The sequence below is a fragment of the Aquarana catesbeiana genome, linkage group LG01, assembly GCF_042186555.1.
Source record: "Aquarana catesbeiana isolate 2022-GZ linkage group LG01, ASM4218655v1, whole genome shotgun sequence".
NCBI lineage: Eukaryota > Metazoa > Chordata > Amphibia > Anura > Ranidae > Aquarana > Aquarana catesbeiana.
In genome coordinates this window covers 271,788,860-271,810,029 of record NC_133324.1, presented here as the reverse complement: position 1 = coordinate 271,810,029, position 21,170 = coordinate 271,788,860, and the positions used below count along the sequence as shown (strand labels likewise).

At 43.6% G+C, this 21,170-nt stretch overlaps 1 protein-coding gene across 1 annotated transcript; it reads left to right on the top strand.

The window, feature by feature from the left end:
* Positions 1 to 305: 305 nt before the first annotated feature.
* Positions 306 to 20,837, top strand: LOC141127963 (serine/threonine-protein phosphatase PGAM5, mitochondrial-like). The gene is made up of 6 exons (XM_073614958.1): positions 306 to 463; positions 3,382 to 3,551; positions 7,197 to 7,322; positions 10,712 to 10,797; positions 12,259 to 12,389; positions 20,671 to 20,837. Exons 1-6 carry the CDS (start codon positions 321 to 323, stop codon positions 20,816 to 20,818), a joined length of 804 nt encoding a protein of 267 aa, XP_073471059.1. The 5' UTR covers positions 306 to 320; the 3' UTR covers positions 20,819 to 20,837.
* The last annotated feature ends 333 nt before the right edge of the window (positions 20,838 to 21,170 follow it).

The following is a 21,170-nucleotide window of genomic DNA, read 5'->3' as shown; positions in this document are numbered from 1 at the left end:
TACACATACACATTATTATTATGCTTTTATTAATGTTGATACAAATATTCAATTTTTGTGGAAAACATGGACTATGCCTGAAGGTCAGAGATAGCAGAACTAACTTTTCCAGTAGAAGACCAGCAATGGTCTCCTCACATCTTTCAGTGACCGTTCCCTTTAAGGCAGCTTTAGATATTGATAATTGCCCCTCCCAAAAACCTGCACCCTCTCACTATATAATCCTGCAGACAGACTCCTCCCCCAGTGCCTCACTATATAAGGATTGCAGACAGACTTCTTGCCAGTGGTTGTGTTGACAAGTTTATTGAGCTGTTGTCATGTTCCTGCGCAGGGTTGTCCTGGCTGGTGGAGCAGCACTTTTTGCTGCAGTGGCTGTGAAGCACAATGGGGAAGACTCAATTGTAAGTGCTGTGCAATGGCCGCCAGCCCTCACCAGGAGCTGGGACCCCAATTGGGACAGGTGAGTTATTTACATAAAACATGTGACTTATTTAAGCAAGGGTTAAGATATAACTAAAGGAAAAATGTTTTTTAGTTTTAGGTGGAGAGGGATTAGAAACCCTGTCAGATTTTTATTGTCTCTCCCCTGTGAAGGAGACTCACCCTTATTGTCCTGTTTACCAGAAAGTAAAGAGAATCCCAAATTTTGAGTTGTTCTCTTCCAATGGGGACACTAGTTCTGGTGACCTGGGGGTCCTCAAGGATTCTCTTAGGCTGCTTTCACACTGAGGTTTTTTACAGGCGCTATAGTGCTAAAGATAGCGCCTCTCCTGTCACTCCAGTGTGAAAGCCTGAGGGCTTTCACACTTGAGCGGTACGCTTTCAGGATTTTAAAAGTCCTGCAAGCTGCATCTTTGAGGTATACACTGTTCCTAAAGTGCCCCTGCCCATTGAAATCAATAGGCAGCGCTGCGGCAGTGATGATTTGTGGGTGCTTTTTAACCCTTTTTTTTTTTGGCTGCTAGCAGGGGTTAAATGTGCCCTGCTAGCGGCTGAAAAGCGCCTCTAAAACAATGGTAATGTGCCCCTGCGCCTCAGTGTTACAGTTCCCTTAAGTTGCAGGGGTTTCCTCTCCCTGTTTAGCTATGGGATAGGAAGTGAATGGAAATCTCTGAACTGGGACACTGTGTTGTGTGTTTTTTTTTTTTTTTTTTTTTTTTTTTTTGTTGTCACTTTCTAACTTTGATCAGGCATATTGTTGTGGTGTAACATTAAATAATAAAATATATATATATATATATATATATATATATATATATATATATATATATATATATATATATATATATATATATATATATATATATATATATATATATATATATATATATATATATATATATATATTGCTTAAAATTTCCTGAATGTAAGGATTATTGTATCTTTCAGGTAACCCCAAATCACCTTTTTATATTTTGTGCTGTATGTGAATATATTGTAACTATAGGCCTTACAGAAAAGAGTGCATAATTCCATGTAAGTGCCAGTTCACACCACATGCAGTCTAGTGCGTTTTTGATGCAGAAAAAAAAATGCATGGAAAGTCTGTCTTTTTGATTTGTGGTTTTTGTTTTTTTTTTTGTTTTTTCACACCAGGGGAAAAGTAGAACTTGCTGCATTTTTCCTGGACTGTACCACTGTAAATGCACTGGAACAAAAGGGGGGGGGGGGGGGGGGAGAGGAGAAATGCACTGGACTGTGTCAAATGCGAATGCAGAAAAGCATCTGGAACACATCCGGACTGTTTCTATTGTGTGAACTGGCCCTAAGTAAAATGACTGTACATGCTTTCCTTCCCATGAACTTCTTATGCTTTCTCTTTTCTAAGTTCATGTTCAAATGTAAGGACATACATACTTGCTCTCCTCATTTAGCTTTTCCAATACTATGTAATAGGAGGCTGCATCTAAACTACTAATTCAATTTTTTTTTTTTCAAATAAGGCTGGCCCTTGCACTACATAGTTGATGGTAGCTCTAAAAGTGTGTGTGTGTCCTTTGTATGAGTTTTGCCTTAATCGGCTTAACAAACTCATAAAGAGGAAAGCAAGTACTGGCTCCCTTATTTCTTCCCAACTCAGCGCTATCTAATTCCAGTCTATAGGCTCACCAGGTAATATTGTGATTGCTCACAGTTCAGAACAAGTTGTAATTGGCTGCCACTTCAACTTAAGAAAACAAATATTTGTACAGGATAAAAATGGTTTGTCACAGTTAAAACATCAAACGTAAAAAATATCCAAGCGACGCTTCTGTCAAAACTTTTAATAATGACACATCTGCATATATAATATAAATGCAATAATGATAACCAAACAAAAAATCGCAGATGCAAAAGTGAATGGTCATGAAAATCAAGTCGGTGGCAAGCTTCATATGTAGACAAAGAGGGGAAATATTTGGATAGTGCACCAATCACCTTATTCCACACCCAGTGCTCCACACTCCCCTTTGGGGTTCAAACTCACCACAAAGTTGTAAATAAACATCACTCACGATATCCCACGAAAGTAAGCTCAGAAGATCCCAGCAGCCAAGGATATAGGAGATGAACTCCATAGAGTAGTTCTATTCAAGTTATTTTGTTAAAGATGTGTCATCCAAAGCATTAAAATCTTCTGTTCCATACAGCTGCTATCATTAAAAGTAAATCCGATGGCTTGATGTCAGATACAACACTAACGGTGGTTCATCAAAGGACCAGAGATGCCTTAAAGTGTTGCGGGGGACACGACAGGTCCGTTCACCATTTAGCACTAATCCCTTCTGGAATCTGTAATGGATAATGGAACGCAGTGTCGAATGCGTGTGTTCAGTTCGTTGTAAGGGACCTTACAAAAAGCTACTGTTTTACTCAATAAAATCAGACACCTTGTAAAAACACTCAAGCCTGTTTCCTGTGTCTCTCGGATTCAAGGGCCCCAGTGGTCTGCCTGTATAACCAGGGTGGTTGTCAAGGTGTAAAATTCCTTTCAGTATGGTCAGCCTAAGGCCTCATGTACAGTGCTGCTGGTAAACAGACGTTTAGGGGCAGTTGGGAGTTTTTCAACTTCCCCTGAACTCTCCTCTGTTATCTTATCAGTCCATGTACACAGGGTCCTTTATAGTAGTTTCTATGCAGTTGAGGGGTATATTTTGGAATGGAAAAAATGCATGCAGAAGCTAAGTTTACAGGCATTTTGTGTGTGACAACTCAAGAAGTAGGCACCTCCAAAAAGAATGACAAATGTTGTCTGCACATCACCCCCAAACTTTACCAGATCCATCGCAAGATTGTCTGCTAGACTTTGAACCTTCTGCCTACAAGTGAATTATGTTCTGCACAAACTGACCCACTAACTAACTATTTTTTTTTTTTTTTTTTTTTTTTTTTTTTTAGACGTGAACCAAGGTCTCGGGTCAATCTAAATGACCTGAAAGGAAATGAGGACTTGAAATCCAAACTAAAAAAATATAAAGCAAGGGCCAGACGTACTATCTTCCTTGTTCGCCATGGACAGTACAATGTGGCTGGTGAAACTGACTCTGAAAGACTTCTAACACCACTTGGTAGGCTTAGTTTGGATCTACTTTCAACACTAGTTGCCGTGTCTGTAGCCTCTCCATGTGGAAAAAGTGTATGGTCTTAATCCTTAACATTGTCTTTTTTAATTGGGATTGCCGCTTGACTGGTTTTAAAAAAAAAAAAAAAACTGGTTTGTTGTATTCCAGCATGGCACCCTGAGAGCAAACTGGTCCCACCTGATGGGAAACACAATCAACAAAGAGGTTAAAACCCCTGCCCCTTCCTGTGCTCCTCAGTTCTTGATTGTTTCCCCACAGCTAAACTTTTTAGAAAAAAAAAAAAAAGACTGGGAGCTGGGCCGCAGACTTGTGAAGCTCTTGGGTCTGGTAGGGCTCTCCCCATCTTAAGGGGGGTGGCAGATTTGGAAAGGGCCCCCCTGCAAGCTGAAGGACCTTGCTTACAGGGTCCTTACCCCCCCCTTACCCGGTGGGCGGCTAGCAGTGAGGGGATGCTGCTGATCAGCTGGGCTGGGAGGACTCGGCGCCATCTTGCCGGTGACAGGAGGAGGGATGACACAGCTTCCTCCCTAATTTGTTTTGCCCCAGGGGAAGGTAGAGGGCCTTATTGCAGCAGTAGCTTCCCTGGAATTAGAAGGTCTCTTGGAGAAGGGTTATGAGTTCTCGGTTTGACATCCTGTATCCCTGGGGTTCCATGGGCTCAACCCTATTCCAGGACTCTCCAGCAATTCCGCCTATCCTGGGACAGTAGGGGTGGTGGCTCAATCCTCAGAGGTTGCAGGAGGGCCAACTTTGGGCCCAATTCCAGCCCCTCAGGGTAACCACAGATGCAAGCACCTGGGAATGGGGGGCTTGCTTACAGGCACTTCGAGCCCAGGGCACCTGGAACCAGAGTCGGGAGTGCTTCCAACTTTTGGGACCTCTTGGCAGTCGGAAAGAATCAAGTGCAAGGAGGTGTAGATCCTTTCTGACAACACAACTGTGGTGGCCTTCCTGAATCATCAGGGAGGCACCAGATCTCACTCTTCTGACCCTGGCTTGAACTCCTGGAGTGAGCAGAGTTCCCTCTCAGCAGTGCATTTAAAGGGGACATACAATGTCAAAGCAGACTATCTGTCGGCAGTTGATTCACCAGAGGGGGTGTGAATTGAACCCTAAAGCATTCTCCCTTGTATGCCGGCACTTTGACAGCCCAGAGATCGCTCTTTGCCCACAGAGAACAGAAGAGTGAAGAGATTTCTTCTCACTCGAGAGGGGGGGGGGGGGGGTTCAGAGGGGGTAGACACGCTGGCTCAAGTTTGGGACTTCTGCTTGGCATATGCCTCAACCCCCCCCCCCCCCCTTCTGGGTTATGATCCTGAGTCTCTCAGAGGGCAGACTGATTCTGATTGCCCCATGGTGGCTCAAGAGGACCTGGTCCCTTTCCCTGGGGAAATTGGTCCGTAGCCCCCCTCACCTTCTGGAGCAGCAGGATCTTCTCCTCCAGGGCCCAGTCTGCCACCCAGATCCCAGCTTCTTCAGGCGGATGGGTTGGCTCTTGAAAGAGAGCCTGTGAAAAAGGGGTGTTCTGAGAGTAATTGACACTCTTCCTTTGCGTAGGAAGTCAGTTATCAGGCACATTTATGCCAAGGTCTGGGGAGTCTTCTTGCCATGGTGAAGGGAACTTTCTAACAAGAGATCCCTGCCATCCTGGACTTTATCCAGGATGGCACAGGTCAGGGGTTAGCAACTAAGACCCTTAGGGTTAAGGTCGCAGCCTTTGTCCAGTGTTTTTTTTTTTTTTTTTTTTTTTTTTTTTTTTATCAGCCAGAGATGGGCTGTCCCCAGTACAAATGAGCAAGTTTCTGCCTTGGGATCTAATGCTAGTCTTGGAAGCCCTAATCAGGGCACCATTTGAGTCATTAGCTCTTATCCCTCTTGAGTTACTTACCATAAAGACAGCCATCCTGCTGGTGGTTACAACAGCCAGGAGGATAGGTGACATCCAGGCTCTGTCAATAAAAGTGCCCTTGTTTCTATTTGACAGGGTTGTACTCGGGCAGGACTCCCTGTACCTCCCGAAGGTAGCCTCAAGGTTCCACAGAACTCAAGATTGTTCTTCCTTCATTTTGTAACAATCCTCAGAATGAGAAAGTTCCTTTCATTGTTTAGATGTCAAACGTTGGCTTATTTGGATAGAGTAAAGAAGTTTAGAAGGTCCAGTCACTTATTTAGTTAGTTTTTCTGGCCAGAAGAAGTCGGCAAGCATCTAAATCATCCGAAGCAAGATGTATCAAGCACACTATTACCTTAGCCTATGATAAGGCAGCCCCAAAAAACCTTAAGGCACATTCCACTTGGTCTCTGGCGACCTCTTGGGCAGAAAGGGCAGGAGCATTGATGGAGCAAACATGCAGAGCAGCTACGTGGACAAGCCAGAGCACCTTCCTGAGACACTACAGGGTGTAGTTGCTGTCACCTCAGGATTTGGCATCTGGTAGGAAGGTCCTACAAGCTATTGTCCTGCCTTAAGGCAGGCCTGAGCTACTTGCTCTTCTGAGTGCCATCCTGGAAGACTACTTGAGAAAATGACCAGTTAGACTTACCGGTAGCAGTGTTTCTGGGAAGTCTTCCAGGATGGCAGGCCTATTTCCCACTGCTTTTGGTGTTTTGTATGGAGATTTGAGGTGGGTCAATACTTTTTCCTGACTGAGGAGCACAGGGAGGGGCGGGTGTTTTAACCCCTTTGTGTTTCCTGTCAGGTGGGACCAGTCATCTCTCAGGGTGCCATTCTGAAAGACTTCCCAGAAACACTGTTATGTGTAACTGGTCATTTTCACTTGTTTGGATCTGAAGGAGGGTTTTACTTTCAGTGCATACAAACAGGTGAGTGTCCTTGGTGTACAGGCTGCCAATAGATCTATAGGATCTTGGCTTTGAGACTGTAGGACCAGTCAGCCTTTAAGCTTGAACAGGAGGAAGTTACTGCTGAGGTACTGGGGTTAATTCACACTATCTTTTTCTCCCCCTGCTCTAGTTCTGGTAAATTGATCTAGACTTGGTGCAAGCAGAGAGCCAAGCAAATTGACTTTTCCTTATGTATTAACCATGAACTATTGTGTCTTGGTAACTGAAAACTTGCAATTTCCTTTTTTTTTTTTTTTTTTTTTTTTTCCCTGGCAGGGGAAAGTCTGCCCTGTGTATTTCAAATCTCTTTTGTAAGTTTGAAAACTCAATCGCTAGCATAATTTGTTATCCTCCATTAGCATGACGTGCCTGAGACCTGTGCCTGTAATACAAAAGCCATTTTGTGAACAGCTAGATTAAATGGCTACAGTTCAGCTTTAGACTGTGGTCTTGCACTTGAGCAGCAGAGAAGACAGCGACAGTACGGTTGTAAAGCAGACCATTTAAATGCAAGATGCTGAGTTACTATTGGGGAATGTTCTGTTCTTGCACTCCAGCTTCTGCCTACAGTGCTAGGTTGGGGTCATGAGCCTTCAGTGTGGTCCTGGGAAAGCTAGGAATTCCATATCTAAGTAATGCTTTCTGAACAGACTGCTTATCTCAAGATTTGAGGTTGATTTTGTTATGTATTTAACTTGGCTACAGGATTTCCTACTTGCCTAACAGGTCCCTCATCAATTGGATCAATTTCTTTCTATTTCTTACTGCATTGTCTTCATGCTATAGGTTGTGAGCAAGCCAATTTAACTGGTCAGCGCCTTGCTAACTTGGGCTACACATACAAGAAGATTACATACTCTACACTGCAAAGGGCCAAAGAGACCTCAGAAATAATTGGCCAGCATCTTCAGGGTAAGTATAATGTGAAATGGCTGGCTTTTTACGTGTTAGATTTTTGCATAATGCTCGGTTATGAATACCATGGTTTGTTTTCCTCAGCTGTCTCAGAATGACTGGTTTCTCCAGGTGCAGCATAATGACTGTTTACAGACTTCTGACTTCATTTCTGAAGACTGCCTCCAATATGGTGGCCATCTTTGGAAACTTCTGCTAATTCTGAACCTGAAGGCTTAGAAGAAGCATTAGAGCAGTTTGTTATAACTACAGGATGCCAAAGTAACTGCAGTTCACAATTAAAGCTTCTGCAAAACCTCCCCCAACCCTGTTTTTTAAAGCATGTTAAATGGCACAGTGCTTGTGCTGTGTAACTTGTCCCATTTGTATGATGTAAAATACCTGGTTGCTCCTGCCTTTTTTTTCCGTGTGCTGATCCATGATGCCGTGGTCAGTTTATGTGCCTCCATCATCCTGCTCTGATCGCCTCTCCCTTCCCCTCCCTGCGTGAGCAATATCCCCTCTTGCTGCTCTTCCCAGTTGCTTGAAAATGACACTTATAAATGACTTGCATCCCCTGTTTTATCAAGATCTAGAGTACTGTTTTCTCAAATCGCCTTTCAGGACAACCTTGGAGAGAGCACAGCTCCACCCATTTTCCAGGAAATGTATGCATTTTAAATCCCTCTTCCACCATGGCCTCAGTTATTATTTCCTTTGTCATGGTGGAAGCGCATGCTGGAACCAGGGAGCTCTGCTCTCTCCAAGGTGGAGGGAGAAGGCTTACCTTAAAGTGTCTGCCTGGAGTGCAGTGACCATCCCAGCACCCCACCCCCGCCTCTCCAGCTCAGGGGAAGCAATGGCCCGCAGGAGGTGTCAGTGTCTGCTGGTCAGCGGCGTGTCCTGCATGGCAGTTCCAGGTCCTGGCTGGCAGGTGATGTCACATCCGGTGACGCAGCAAGTGGTTCCATCGCCTGGAAGGCAAAAGCCAAGGGGGCGAGTCTGTAGACCAGCACTTCCGGTTTCGGCCCTCATTGATGATGCTGAGACCAGGCTAATCAAAACCAGATGGGGGGGGGGGGGGTTTTCAGGCCCCACTGTGATCTAAGGATGGACAACGGACCGGTGGAAGCAGGCACCAGTACAGTGGTATCTCCTTCTCCAAATGGGCTTATGCTTTGGTTATTTGTGTGATCCTTCCTGCAGGGAGCCTGTGGTTGTACGGTCAGAGGTAACTTCTCTTGGACCCTGCAGTTTGGACATGGTGGTTGCTGTTAACTGGGATTTGCACTGCTCGGGGCACCTTTTCCCTTCTGTCTGGTGTTGGTCTATTTTTGCACTAAGGGCAGGAAAGTGTTCGGGGACCCTTAGGTAAGTTTCATTTATTCTCATTGCAGGAAAAAGTGTTAGGAAAAACCAAGCATTCAAACCCACCAGGTCAGAGGAAATGCCCTTCCTGCAAGAATCCCCTCTGATTTGTGGAAAACAATGTGCAGGACCTGTATCAACGGGCTGGCTTAAGAGGAAATGTCCCAACAATACAAGGACCTGCTCTCTTCAGTACAAGAGCTTACAAACTCATTGAGTCCAGTCAAATCTATGCTTGCCCGGCAGGCCAGGTTGAGCCCTAGCATCCACCGTCCAGCCCTAGGGCACCCATCTCTAAAACAGCAGAGGTCTTTGACTCGGGATGAGGGGACAAGTACTTTTCCCTCACTCAGGGATTCGGATGAGGAAGATGATAGCCGAGCCTCTAGGTACAAGCACAGGTCCACTACTTGCACTTTTTCCGGGAGGAGTGCATACCCCTTATCTTGGGTGGAGGGCAACACTATCCCTGATGCTCTACATGCCGGCTGAGGCCTTTTGTACCCTACTTCTGAGCATCTTCTTTTTTTTATGGTGGACTCCATATGCTTGTCATAGAAATGTTTTACCTTTTGGGACTTTCTCACCTGTTTCTACTCATTTATATACATTTTCTGATAGAGAATTTTAGCGCTAGATTAGTTGTCTCATCTTAAACTACAGGATAATGGTGTTGTAACTTCCCCAAAAAATCTTTATCACCAAGAAAATCCTTTGCAAATTTGCCATAACTCCATCAGTATCACCAGCAAAGCAGCTGCATTTTGAGATTACATAATTTTGCCATGTCACAAATGTTAGTTCTCCATTATGATTGCTAGTTTGCAAGACCGGCTGCTGAGCATGTGTGTTTGTACTTTGGACTTTTGTCCAGACTTGTGTACACACGCTTGGAAAATCGGACAACAGACCTTTGTCTGCGATAAACTTTAAAACCTGCCATCCAACGTTTGTCGAAAATCTGACAATTGTCCAATGGAGTGTAAAAAGGTCGGATTTTCCACCAACAGCCTGTCATCACATATTTCCCAACGGAAAATCCAATTGTGTACAAGGCTTTAGTCACCAAAGGATTTAGAAAATCAAATGCTCTGTTTCTCAGGTTCACATAAAGGAGATCAACGGCAGTTTCCTGGGTTGAAAGAGCTGGTGCTACGCCTGAATAAATATGCAAGGCCCATGGTCCAACTTCTCGACATTGCTCCAACATTATAGGTCGGACCTACTGTCTGCCGCAGATCAGGCCTTCGGCAGGAAGGTACTGCAGGCCGTAGTCCCACCCTAGTGTAAGTTTCTCGGTTGTCCTGAAAGGCGATTTGAGACTTGGTTAGCTATGACAGTATTTCTAAGACCCTTTCAGGACAACCATTGCTTCCCTCCCTTATCTTAGAAATGGTTTAAGAATCTGTCATGGTTGGGTAGCTTTCTGTGCTTTGTTTTTCCAATATGTCAGAACACGCAATAACTGAGGCTATGGTGGAAGAGAAGGTATTTAAAGAAGGCATGAGATTCCTAGAAAATGGGTGGAGCTGCTCTCTCCAAGGTTGTCCTGAACAGCTATTAGAAATACTGTCACTGGTAAGTCGATGGTATTTGTGGAATTTTTACAATTCTAATCCTAAATACTCAATACTTCTCAAAGCACTGATATGAGATCACATGACCTTCCTCCTCTGGCAGGCTGACAGAGGGTTATGTCAGCCCCTCCACGTTCCTTAGATTGGCAAAGGAGAGCAGAACGAGGTCATGTGACCTCACATCGGTGCTGTGAAGATATTTAGGATTAGAATTATAAAAAAATGGACAGTACTTTAGATCTTAACAAAATGTAGGGGATGCAAGTTGTTATCCTGACTTTACAACCACTTTAACCACACTCCAGCTGCCCTAAATATATTAAGTGATTGATGGAAATGGTGGTGTGCATATATGCACCAGATCTAGATTTTGCTGTTGGCCAAAAGGCTGGTAGCCAGTTTGTGCACTAATATGCATGTAATGTGTACTAAATGTATCACAATCTTGGCTTTCTTTCACAGGTGTGACACAAACTGGTTCTGACTTGCTAATAGAAGGGCATCCCATTAGACCAGATCCAAGTTCTGACTGGAAACAAGATGTTGTGGTGAGTCTTAAATCTCTGCATTGAATTTCAGTGACGGTTGTTATGGACTTGTAAGCTCTGAGTCAGGAACTCTTTTCGTGTAGGCAACCTGAAGAAAGCAAGGGCATCGTACCTATTAAATTTGGTGAGGATTTGGGGATTTTACCCTGTCCAAGCGACTACATGGCAAATGAGGTTCAATGTAGAAAAATGTAAAATAATGCATTTGGGTGGCAAAAATATGAATGCAATCTATACACTGGGGGGAGAACCTCTGGGGGAATCCAGGATGGAAAAGGACCTGGGGGTCCTAGTGGATGATAGGCTCAGCAATGGCATGGAATGCCAAGCTGCTGCTAATAAAGCAAACAGAATATTGGCATGCATTAAAAGGGGATCAACTGCAGAGATAAAACGATAATTCTCCCACTCTACAAGACTCTGGTCCGCCCGCACCTGGAGTATGCTGTCCAGTTCTGGGCACCAGTCCTCAGGAGGGACGTACTGGAAATGGAGCGAGTACAAAGAAGGGCAACAAAGCTAATAAAGGGTCTGGAGGATCTTAGTTATGAGGAAAGGTTGCGAGCACTGAACTTATTCTCTCTGGAGAAGAGACGCTTGAGAGGGGATATGATTTCAATTTACAAATACTGTACTGGTGACCCCACAATAGGGATAAAACTTTTTCGCAGAAGAGAGTTTAATAAGACTCGTGGCCACTAATTACAATTAGAAGAAAAGAGGTTTAACCTTAAACTACGTAGAGGGTTCTTTACTGTAAGAGCGGCAAGGATGTGGAATTCCCTTCCACAGGCGGTGGTCTCAGCGGGGAGCATTGATAGCTTCAAGAAACTATTAGATAATCACCTGAATGACCGCAATATACAGGGATATGTAATGTAATACTGACACCTAATCACACACATAGGTTGGACTTGTGTCTTTTTTCAACCTCACCTACTATGTAACTATGTAACTATGTAAATGTTTGGCATGTAAAAAACTGACCTCAGAAGCTAATGCCTCAGTGCAGAACTGAAGCTATAGACCTGTAACCGTACTCATCTGTAGCTTATGGAACCACTTCATTTTGGGAGCAAGATGGCACTTGCCTTTAAAAGAATTGGACACTCTTGCATGTGGCTTTTGGCTTGCTTTGTTTTTGAGGTGTGACCTTTCTCTGTCCCACTTTTGCCCAAGAGCAGGGCAGGAAGCCACTGATTTCATGGTGTTCTGTGGCTTACTGCAGTGAGCCTCGATTGTCTACATTTGACAAGATTCCCACTCTAGGTAGGTGGAAGGCTGAAGCTTCAGTGGAATTACAGCCAGCTAGGTATCGCTTGCATTAGACTAAGGAGAGACAGACTACTTCCCTTTTTAGGCATTATCCATTTGAGAATTTGAACTTGTTTGCTACTTTGTTCCTAACCTAGTTTGCTCATTTGCTAAATGCTTAATCTAATCTGGAAATTTCTCACCTAGTATTTTAAAGATGGACCACGTATAGAATCTGCTTTTAGAAGCTACATTCACCGTGCTGACTATGAACAGAAAGAAGAAAGCTATGAGATCATAGTTTGCCATGATAATGTTATCCGCTACCTTGTATGCAGGTAAGGGAATCTGCCATCTTTTACATTCTTGCAAAAACATGGCAAATATTCCATATGAAGATGCTTGTGAAGTCTGTTTGCTTTGGTGTAATCACACATGAGTTATCATTGCAGCCTGTTTACACTGGTATTCCATGAAGACCTAATACTTTGGGCTATAACTGCAGGACAGCATTGTGCAATAAATTGGTTACAGTACTGACTGTGCACTTCTACCCAGATAAGACTGCTTTTGTGCCCCACTGGGGGTGCAAGTTGAGGGCTGGGTATTCCACTAAATGGCTGTTGTACAGATAAAGTACCATATTTTTCTCTTCATAACACTCTTTCCCCCCAAAAAAATGGGGGAGGGGGGGTCTTCAGAGATGTGGGGCTCCTTGCATATGTCAGAAGCTATATACAGAGCAGCCAGTTTAAATACAAGCTGGCACACTCTGTAGCAGACAGAGGATGAGCTCAGTGGACAGCGTGGAGTCTTGGACTGATGGTAAAGTACCGTTGGCCCAAGCTGTACAATAAAAATGCTGCAGTGGAGGCACGCCTCACTGCACTGTCATAGAAGGGGGCATGTGTATGAAAGGCCAATATCCAAAAAAGAGAACTTTCTGCTCCAGGTGAGGTTTTGAATGCCTGATCTGGACCGGTGCCCACCTCAGTTCCACTCCGCATATAATCAAAATATCTCAACTCTATCAAAATTCTTTTATTCAGATCGAGTACAGAGTGCGGCCATTTCATCTATAAAAGACAAATGCTCCCTTCCAGTCCAGCTCAGCCCTCTTAACTAAAAGGAAAAACATGGGTATGAGGTTTAGCCAAAATTCCATGTTTCTCAGTTAAGAGGGGGATTGAGCATCTGCTGCTGTTGAAAAGGTACTATTCTAATCAACTTATGTTATAACAAATTATTTACTGTGAAATTACTGGTTGACACTTTAACTTATAACTTCAGTAAATTATCCATGAAGCCACCTGCTCGAGTACAGTTTTTGAAAATGTAAATTCCCTTAATGTATAATTTGTATATTACTTATGGTAATTAACCCCTTGTCACCCAGGCCAATCCTGAAACTTCTCTCCTACATGTAACAATTTTTTTTGCTAGAAAATTACTGAAAACCGATAGATTCAAATGGTGGTCATTCCAACTTTTTGTCACATGGTATTTGTACAGAAATTTTTCCAACACTTCAAACTGGGCTCTAGCAGATCTCCTGTCTGCTCCCCAGACTACAGACCTGATACAGTCCCTAGGATCTGCTGGAGCTGAATGCAAACAAGGGAGACATCAGATCTCCAGATTGAAGGACAGATCTTATGAAGGGAAGTCTGCAGGAATCGGTAAAAATTGAACCCCATGACCTTCCATGCAGGACCTGCTGTATTTCATCCAGACCAAAAGCAGGCTATTGGCCCCTTTTTGTTGTCCACCTAGCCTTCTTTGTGGTATACAAAGGAGGTATTGCCATACATCCAGTCCCTAGGGCAGCGTTCATCAGATCCCTAAAGTTAAGAGACACAGGCCCCCCCCCCTAAAAAAAAATTCAAGATGTGCTCTGGGGAGCTCCAGGCTGGATTTTAAAAAAACCTCCACAACCAGATCCATCCACGCCACTGTGGCCACAGGATGGTACCCTGGCCTTGCATAGAAGAACAAGGTTTTGCCTGTAACGCTTCTCTTTGAGGGCTAAACCCTAGGAACCAGGACTTTTTGGTCTTGCTACATTACCTAAAGTTGTCCTGAGGGGTGCTATACAGGTTCAAAGGAGTGGAACCCCTATTAAGGGACCCGGTCTTTGAAGATTGAACTATGCTGCCTGCTGTGATGGGTGAAGTTTGGATCTGTCTGTTTTAAGCAGTATCCTGCAGTGAGGAAAAGGTAAGAAAAGCTTAGGAACTGCAAAGTCCACCTTTTGCTTTTTTTTTTTTTTTTTCCCAATATGTAACATTGTAATGCCTTAAAGTCTCCTCTAGAGGGAGTAAGACTACACATACCCTTTCAATCTGTGCTACAGAGGGGGTTCTTTAGTCCTCTCCCCCCAATTGGGGAAACTGAGTGGCTGGGGGTACATGTACAATTACATCCTGTGGGCAGTGTGACATTCTCAGTATGACAGCACACTTGTAACAACCTCAAACTGCTAAACAACCCTCGCCCGCCCGCTCCCCTGCCACCCCTTGAGGGTGCGGGTGCTTTTCTTAGAGAAACATTTACTTGCCTTTGTTATACAGTATAAAGAAGCCTTTTATCAGAGAAGACAGATGCCGCATGGTAACTGCAGCCCCTTCTCCTCCTGGTCTGTCTCAAACCCTCAGAAGCCATGCGCACAGGCTGAGATTCTCTTTGAAAGAGGGCGGGTTGATGAAGGGGTGTGGCTAAAGCAGTCGGTGCCGTGTGCGGACTTGGCGTCCTTGTGAAGAGCAAGGCAATCGGTCTTAAACCTGAGGTTCGGGGGTGGGGGGATAAAGGCTGACGCCCTTATCACTAGATGTGTCTACTAGAGCAGCTAAATGAAGAGCTGGAGCATGTGAGGGGTGTACACAGGCATTTTCAGTACAGGAAGAGACAGTATTTAGCATCAGTTTAATCTATGCTGGCTTTTTTTTTTTTTTTTTTTTCCCTTACTATTGCTCAGCAAATAGTACATTTAGAGTGCCCCTGCTTTTGTGCTTGGCATACATACATACATACCTCGAACCCCTTATCAAGGTAACAGTGGGGACAGGATTGGGTATTGCCCTCAGACAACTGAGATAGAAAAAAAGTAAAACAAGCTGATTATTCCCCTGCGGAGGAAACAGTAGTTTCAGCTTCACAATCTGAGGTACAAATCCTTAGAGATGGTTCGCTCCATTTTCATGTTACCCCTAACAGCTGAAAGTCCGGTTTCTTCCTTGGGTTCTTTGAAACCTTTACAGTCCTTGCATGCGTTTCCTGTCCGTGTTACTAGAAAAGCTTTATGCTGAATGGGATCATCTGGATAAGCATTTTCTCCCTCCAAAGAGATTCTCAGTTCTCTATCCCATGGAAGAAAAATTCACCAAGAAATAGAAGGTTCCAGCGGTTGACTCTGTAATTTCCAGTGTGCATAAAAGTTTAACTTGTCCAGTAGACAATGTGCAAATGCTTTAAGATCCAACAGATAAGAAGTTGGAATTCCTGTTAATCCTTTTTCCTTGGCAGGGACCTTTACTCGGCCTGCAGTCGCAGCAATAGGCATCTGTCAGTCCTTTAAAGGACCAGTTCAGAGGCTCTTAAAGAGGTCCCTGCACAGCAGGCCTGTGAGTTGGCTGAATTGCCAAAGGCATTGTTTTGCTATAGACGCTATGATAGATTCTATTCACCAGGTGTCCCGCCTTGTGCTTGTGCTAATACACATGTGTAGAACCCTTTGGTTAAAAAATTGATCAGCCGAAGCACCTTGCAAAAAGCTTCTGACTAGAGGAACCTCTCTTTTCATGAGGAGCGACTATTTGGTGGTGATTTGGCTAAATACATCCAGACTATTGCTAGTGGAAAGAGTACTTTTGCCAGTCAAAGTATAAATATCCTTCATTTAAACTGACTTTTTCTCCTGCACCAGGGGCATCTGCCTCTAGGCAGTGGCACGGCCTCCGCCCTCAGACTCTAGCGGAAAACCTCAGGGTCAGGCCCAGGCACAAAAGACCTGGGGCTGCAAAGCAGAATGCTAAAGCTTCATCATGAAGAGGTGTCCTCCCTCACCAGAGTGGCGGGGGGACTTCTGAAATACTCAGAAGTCTGGCAAAGGGAAATTCAGGACAGATGGGTTCTCTCCACGGTGTCTCTAGGATACAAACTAGAATTTTGGGAGTTTCCACCATCTCGTTTTTGGTTATCAAACTTTCCCAAAGATCCAGGGAAAAGGCAATCCCTGTTTCAAGCATTAGACTAATTATTGGCTCAGGGGGTAATCATACAGATCCCCACAAAAGAGCAAGGTTTGGTGTTTTTAATTCAAACCTGTTTACAGTACCAAAACCAAATGGGGATATCGGACCCATTCTAGATCGAATGAATCTAAATCGGTTCCTGAAAATCCGCTCCTTTCGCATGGCGTCAATCAAGTCAGTAGTTTCCATCCTACAAGGAAGAACCTCTGGCATCCATTGACATCAGAGATGCATATCTGCATGTACCTATATTTCCTGCTCACTAGAGGTTTCTGCAGTCGAAGTAGAACAGCACTTTCAATTTGTAGCCTTGCCCTTTGGGCTAGCTACAACACCCCGGATGTTCACAAAAGTACTGGCTCCACCTCTAGCCAGGCTAAGGGCACAGGGCATAACAGTCTTGGCATACCTAGACTATCTATTGTTAATAGACCAGTCAGTGGCTCCCTTGGAGCAAAGTGTACGCATTACAACCAGTTACCTGGAAAGTCTGGGTTGGATTCTCGACCTAGAGAAGTCTTCCTTAAAACCACTAAAAGCTGGAGTATTTGGGCCTCATCATAGAAACGGCACCGAAAAGGGTGTTCTTGCCTCTGGCAAAGATCAGCTCCATGCAAGAGCTGGTGCAGATGGTCAGGTCAAAGAAATCCTTCAATTCGCCTTTGCATGAGGTTTTTAGGAAAGATGGTGGCTTCATTCAAAGCAGTTCCCTATGCCCAGTTCCATTTGAGACTGTTACAAAACAGTATCCTGTCTGCTTGGAACAAAACGATCCAAGCTTTGGACTTGCCAATGCAGCTGTCCCCAAGAGTGTCCCAAAGCCTCAGTTGGTGGCTACTAACCCAGAATCTGCTGAAAGGGAAATCCTTCAGACCAATTATCTGGTAGTAATGACAAATGTCAGCCTTTCAGGCTGGGGAGCAGTACTAGAGAAGATGACTGTCCAGGGACAGTGGTCAAGAACTGAACTACTACAGGCGGACTACTTAAGTCACCAACCAGATTCAACTTTGTGTCCAGGACAAGGGATCAACTCGCATGCGGAACAGATGCGCTGGTAACACCATGAGATCAGTTCTTACTGATCAATGCATTCCCCCCTCCTATTCAGTTGCTGCCATGAGGACTTTTACAGGATCAAGCTGGAAAGAAAGCTGGTAATTCTGGTAGCACCAGCATGGCCCAGAAGGTCATGGTACGCAGAAATCTTAAAGATGGTAGTGGAGGGTCCATGGCCCCTCCCACTAAGGCCAGACCTGCTCTCACAAGGGGCGATATTCCATCCTTTACAAACGCTAAATTTAACAGCCTGGCTATTGAGACCCACAGTCTGGAGAAACGTGGGCTTTCCAGGTCAGTTATCTCTACTTTGACTGATGCAAGGTAACCAGCTTCCAGAACAATAGAGTTTGGAAGACTTATGTTTCCTGGTGTGAATCCAAGGGTTGGCACCCTCAGATATATCATAGGCAGAATTCTTGCCTTTCTGCAATTGGGTGTAGAGATGACATTGGCCCTGAGTACTATTAAGGGCCAAGTCTCAGACTTATCGATTTTATTTCAAAGACCGCTTGCCATGCATTCTTTATCCGGGGTTACATACAAGGGGTGATGTGGATTAATCTGCCAGTTAAATCGCATTTAAGCCCTTGGGAGTTTAACTTGGTTTTGTCAGTGTTTCAAAAACAACAATTTGAACCGATACAGCATTCCCTTAGTCCTTTTGACAAGGAAGCTGGTATTTTTGGTTGCTATATCCTCAGCAAGGAGGGTTTCAGAATTTGGCTGCTCTTTCTTGTAAAGGGCCATATTTCATTATTCATGAGAACAGAGTGGTGTTATGCCCTCATCCAGGCTTTTTGCCAAAAGTAGTTTCAGGTTTTCACTTGAACCAAGATATTGTCCTGCCATTTTTTTTTTCCAAAACTATGTTCCAGGGAAGAAAAGTCACTACATTGTCTTAATGTGGTGAGAGCAGTGAATCGATTTGAAGGCAACTGCTCAGATTCTTAAGACTGGTGTCTTATTTATTCTGCCAGAAGGTCTTAAGGGACAGGCAGCATTGAAGTCCACTGTCTCGAAGTGAAAATTCAATCTCATGATTTAAGGGGTAAGATTCCCCTCTTTTCACGTTAAGGCGCACTCTACCAGAGAAGTTAGTGCTTCATGGGCAGTGTGTCACCAGGCCTGCATGGCTCAGATCTGCAGGGCTGCAACTTGGTCTTCAGTGCATACATTCACAATTTTTATCAAGTGGATGTAAGGAGGAATGAGGATATCTCCTTCAGGTGCAGTGTGCTGCAGGTAGAAGTACTCAGGTCTGGGGGTGCCCTATGGGTTGTCTCCCTCCCCTCAAGTAACATTGCTATGGGACATCCCATTAAGTTCTGTGTCCCATGATGTACGATAAAGAAAATAGGTTTTTTATAACAGCCTACACCACTTTTTTTTTCTTGGAGTATATCATGGGACACAGAGGTCCCATCACTCTTTTTGGAGTTTAAGTATATTGCTTGGCTACAAAAAAACTGAGATCCTCCTGGAAGGAGTTATATAGGGGAGCCAAATTCCTGTATTGGTTATACCAGTGTCAACACCTGAAGGTGGCCCATAACCCATTAAGTAATTACTGTGTGGCTCTGTGTCCCATGATGTACTCCAAGAAAAGGATTTTACAGGTAAGCTGTTATAAAATTCCTATTTTATCCAACGCTGTTACTTTATAGCAGTAAAGTGAGGCCTGTGAGCACTGAAGTATCAGATATAACACGCCAATTGCCAGTTATTTCACTCTTGTGACAAAAAGATTGTCGTCACTGGGACTATATATATATACACAACTCATTGCATCAGTCCCTTTTTATTATGTGATATTTATGGACACTTGGAAGCAATATTTATATCGCTTGCATTATTCAGTTTGTTACTGTTAACAGCACAACATCAATTATACACTTGGAGCCATGGATTTTTGGTGTTTGCAGCACTATTCACTTATTTTGATAACGCAAGAGTACTATTCATTTAAGAGCTGCTATTCCATGTGTTCATTTCAGTTAATCCTGTAGTTTGATTATCCGTCTGACTTTTAAGCCCTATTAACACTTCTGCAACTTTAAAGTAGTGACTGCACTACTTTGGTTCCGCTTTCATGCAACTTGAGGGTTTACATTGAAGTCATGATATCTGCAACCTGTGAAAATGGCAGCAATGAAAAATGAGGGGAAACCATGTGAGGTCCCTCCCAAAATTCATACCAGACCCTTATCCAAACATGCAGCCCAGCTTGGTTGTGCCCCAAAGCACCTGTCCCCATGTTGATGGGGACAAGGGCCTCTTTCCCCACAACCCTGGCCCCCTCTGCCCACAAACCCCACAACCACCGGGCATCCAGGGTTGTTCAGCACTTTACAACATGAGGGCAGATAGTACAGTTGCAATGAAATTTAATACAGGAGGAATCGGGGCCCTGCTTGTTGGAGCTTACTATCTAGGAGGGAGGGTGAAGTGATGCAAAGCACCCCCCCATTTCAAGGCTCATGCTCCTTAACAGCTATTCTAATCGTGCAATCAATTTTCAATTTCAAATCCTTCTGCGAATTTGTTTGAATATAAATCAAACCAAATTTTTCCGCTCTGCACATATCTAGCGACTTTGTAGAGCACAAACACTGATCACATTGGATCAGTCGTAACAAAGTCGCACAGTAAAGTCAAAATGTAAGATGCACATTTGTGGATGGGACACTCAAGTGCAATTTTAGGAATTGTCTTTATCTGGGCCAAATTGAATCTGGTCTCAAATAGGATCATTTTATAGTGTTCTGCTAGGAAACTCCAAAATGCCTTAGAGCAACAAATACAGGTTGTTGTGCAATGATACCTAGGCATGTGTACGAGACCATGTTGTCTTTTAAATACAGGTGTGGTGAAGGTTGGCTTTATAGTGCTTGCTATACAAAAATATACAAAATATTCAGCTAAGCATAACAAAGTTAAACTGGTACTGACTGACATCTATTTATACATTTGAGTGTATATGCCACATGGGCTAATGTAAATGGTCCCTTCTGTGTCTATGGTCACAACCCCAAAAGTGCAGTGCAGCAAAGTCAACAATTAAACTAAAGGCATAATACCATAAAATTGATCAATTTGTTTAGATAAACATCAGATTTTTTTTTTTTTTTATCACAATTTCAATCTTAGAAGTGTGCTTCTGTTTAAATATCAGTGCATGATATTTGCATTGATGTCTGTCAATGTGCTCCACTGCTGTCCCACCTTTCTCTGCTGCAGACTAATCTGCCTAAACCCAAAAGTACTTAAATTTGATCTCATTAGAAATTTTTTTTTTTTTTTTCCATAGGGCTCTTCAGCTGCCTCCTGAAGCTTGGTTACGCATGGATCTAAATCATGGCAGCATTACTGAACTTGTGATACACCACAATGGTTATGTAACTCTAAGAATGCTCGGTGAGGCCGGGTATATGCCTGCTTCAAAACTCAGCTGCTAAACTGGATGACAAATTTTATGCCAAGCCAGAGGGAGTTCAGGATCCATACAACTGCCTCCAACTACAAGAGACTTGATGCAAGATACTGTAACATGATAGTAAACATTTTTGGCTTTCAGTCAGCACTATGGAAGTTTTACTGCAATATAGAAAGTATGTTGACTGCTAACGTACAGGGAACACAATGCCTAAACACCCAGTAAATGCTGCACTTTGTGTATGAAGTGAATGATGCATGTATAACTAAATGTTATCTGAACACTCTGGAGTTGTAATTTTTTTATTTTTTCTCTGGCATCTTTTCTATTGTGTTGGAACTTGGCAAAGCATAATTTGGCAAATAAAATGCAAT

Coding starts and splice junctions, on each gene's coding strand:
- LOC141127963 (XM_073614958.1), top strand. CDS start 321: ATGTTCCTGCGCAGGGTTGTCCTGGCTGGTGGAGCAGCACTTTTTGCT. Junction 464..3,381: donor TGGGACCCCAATTGGGACAG/GTGAGTTATTTA, acceptor TTTTTTTTTTAG/ACGTGAACCAAGGTCTCGGG. Junction 12,390..20,670: donor ATCCGCTACCTTGTATGCAG/GTAAGGGAATCT, acceptor TTTTTTCCATAG/GGCTCTTCAGCTGCCTCCTG.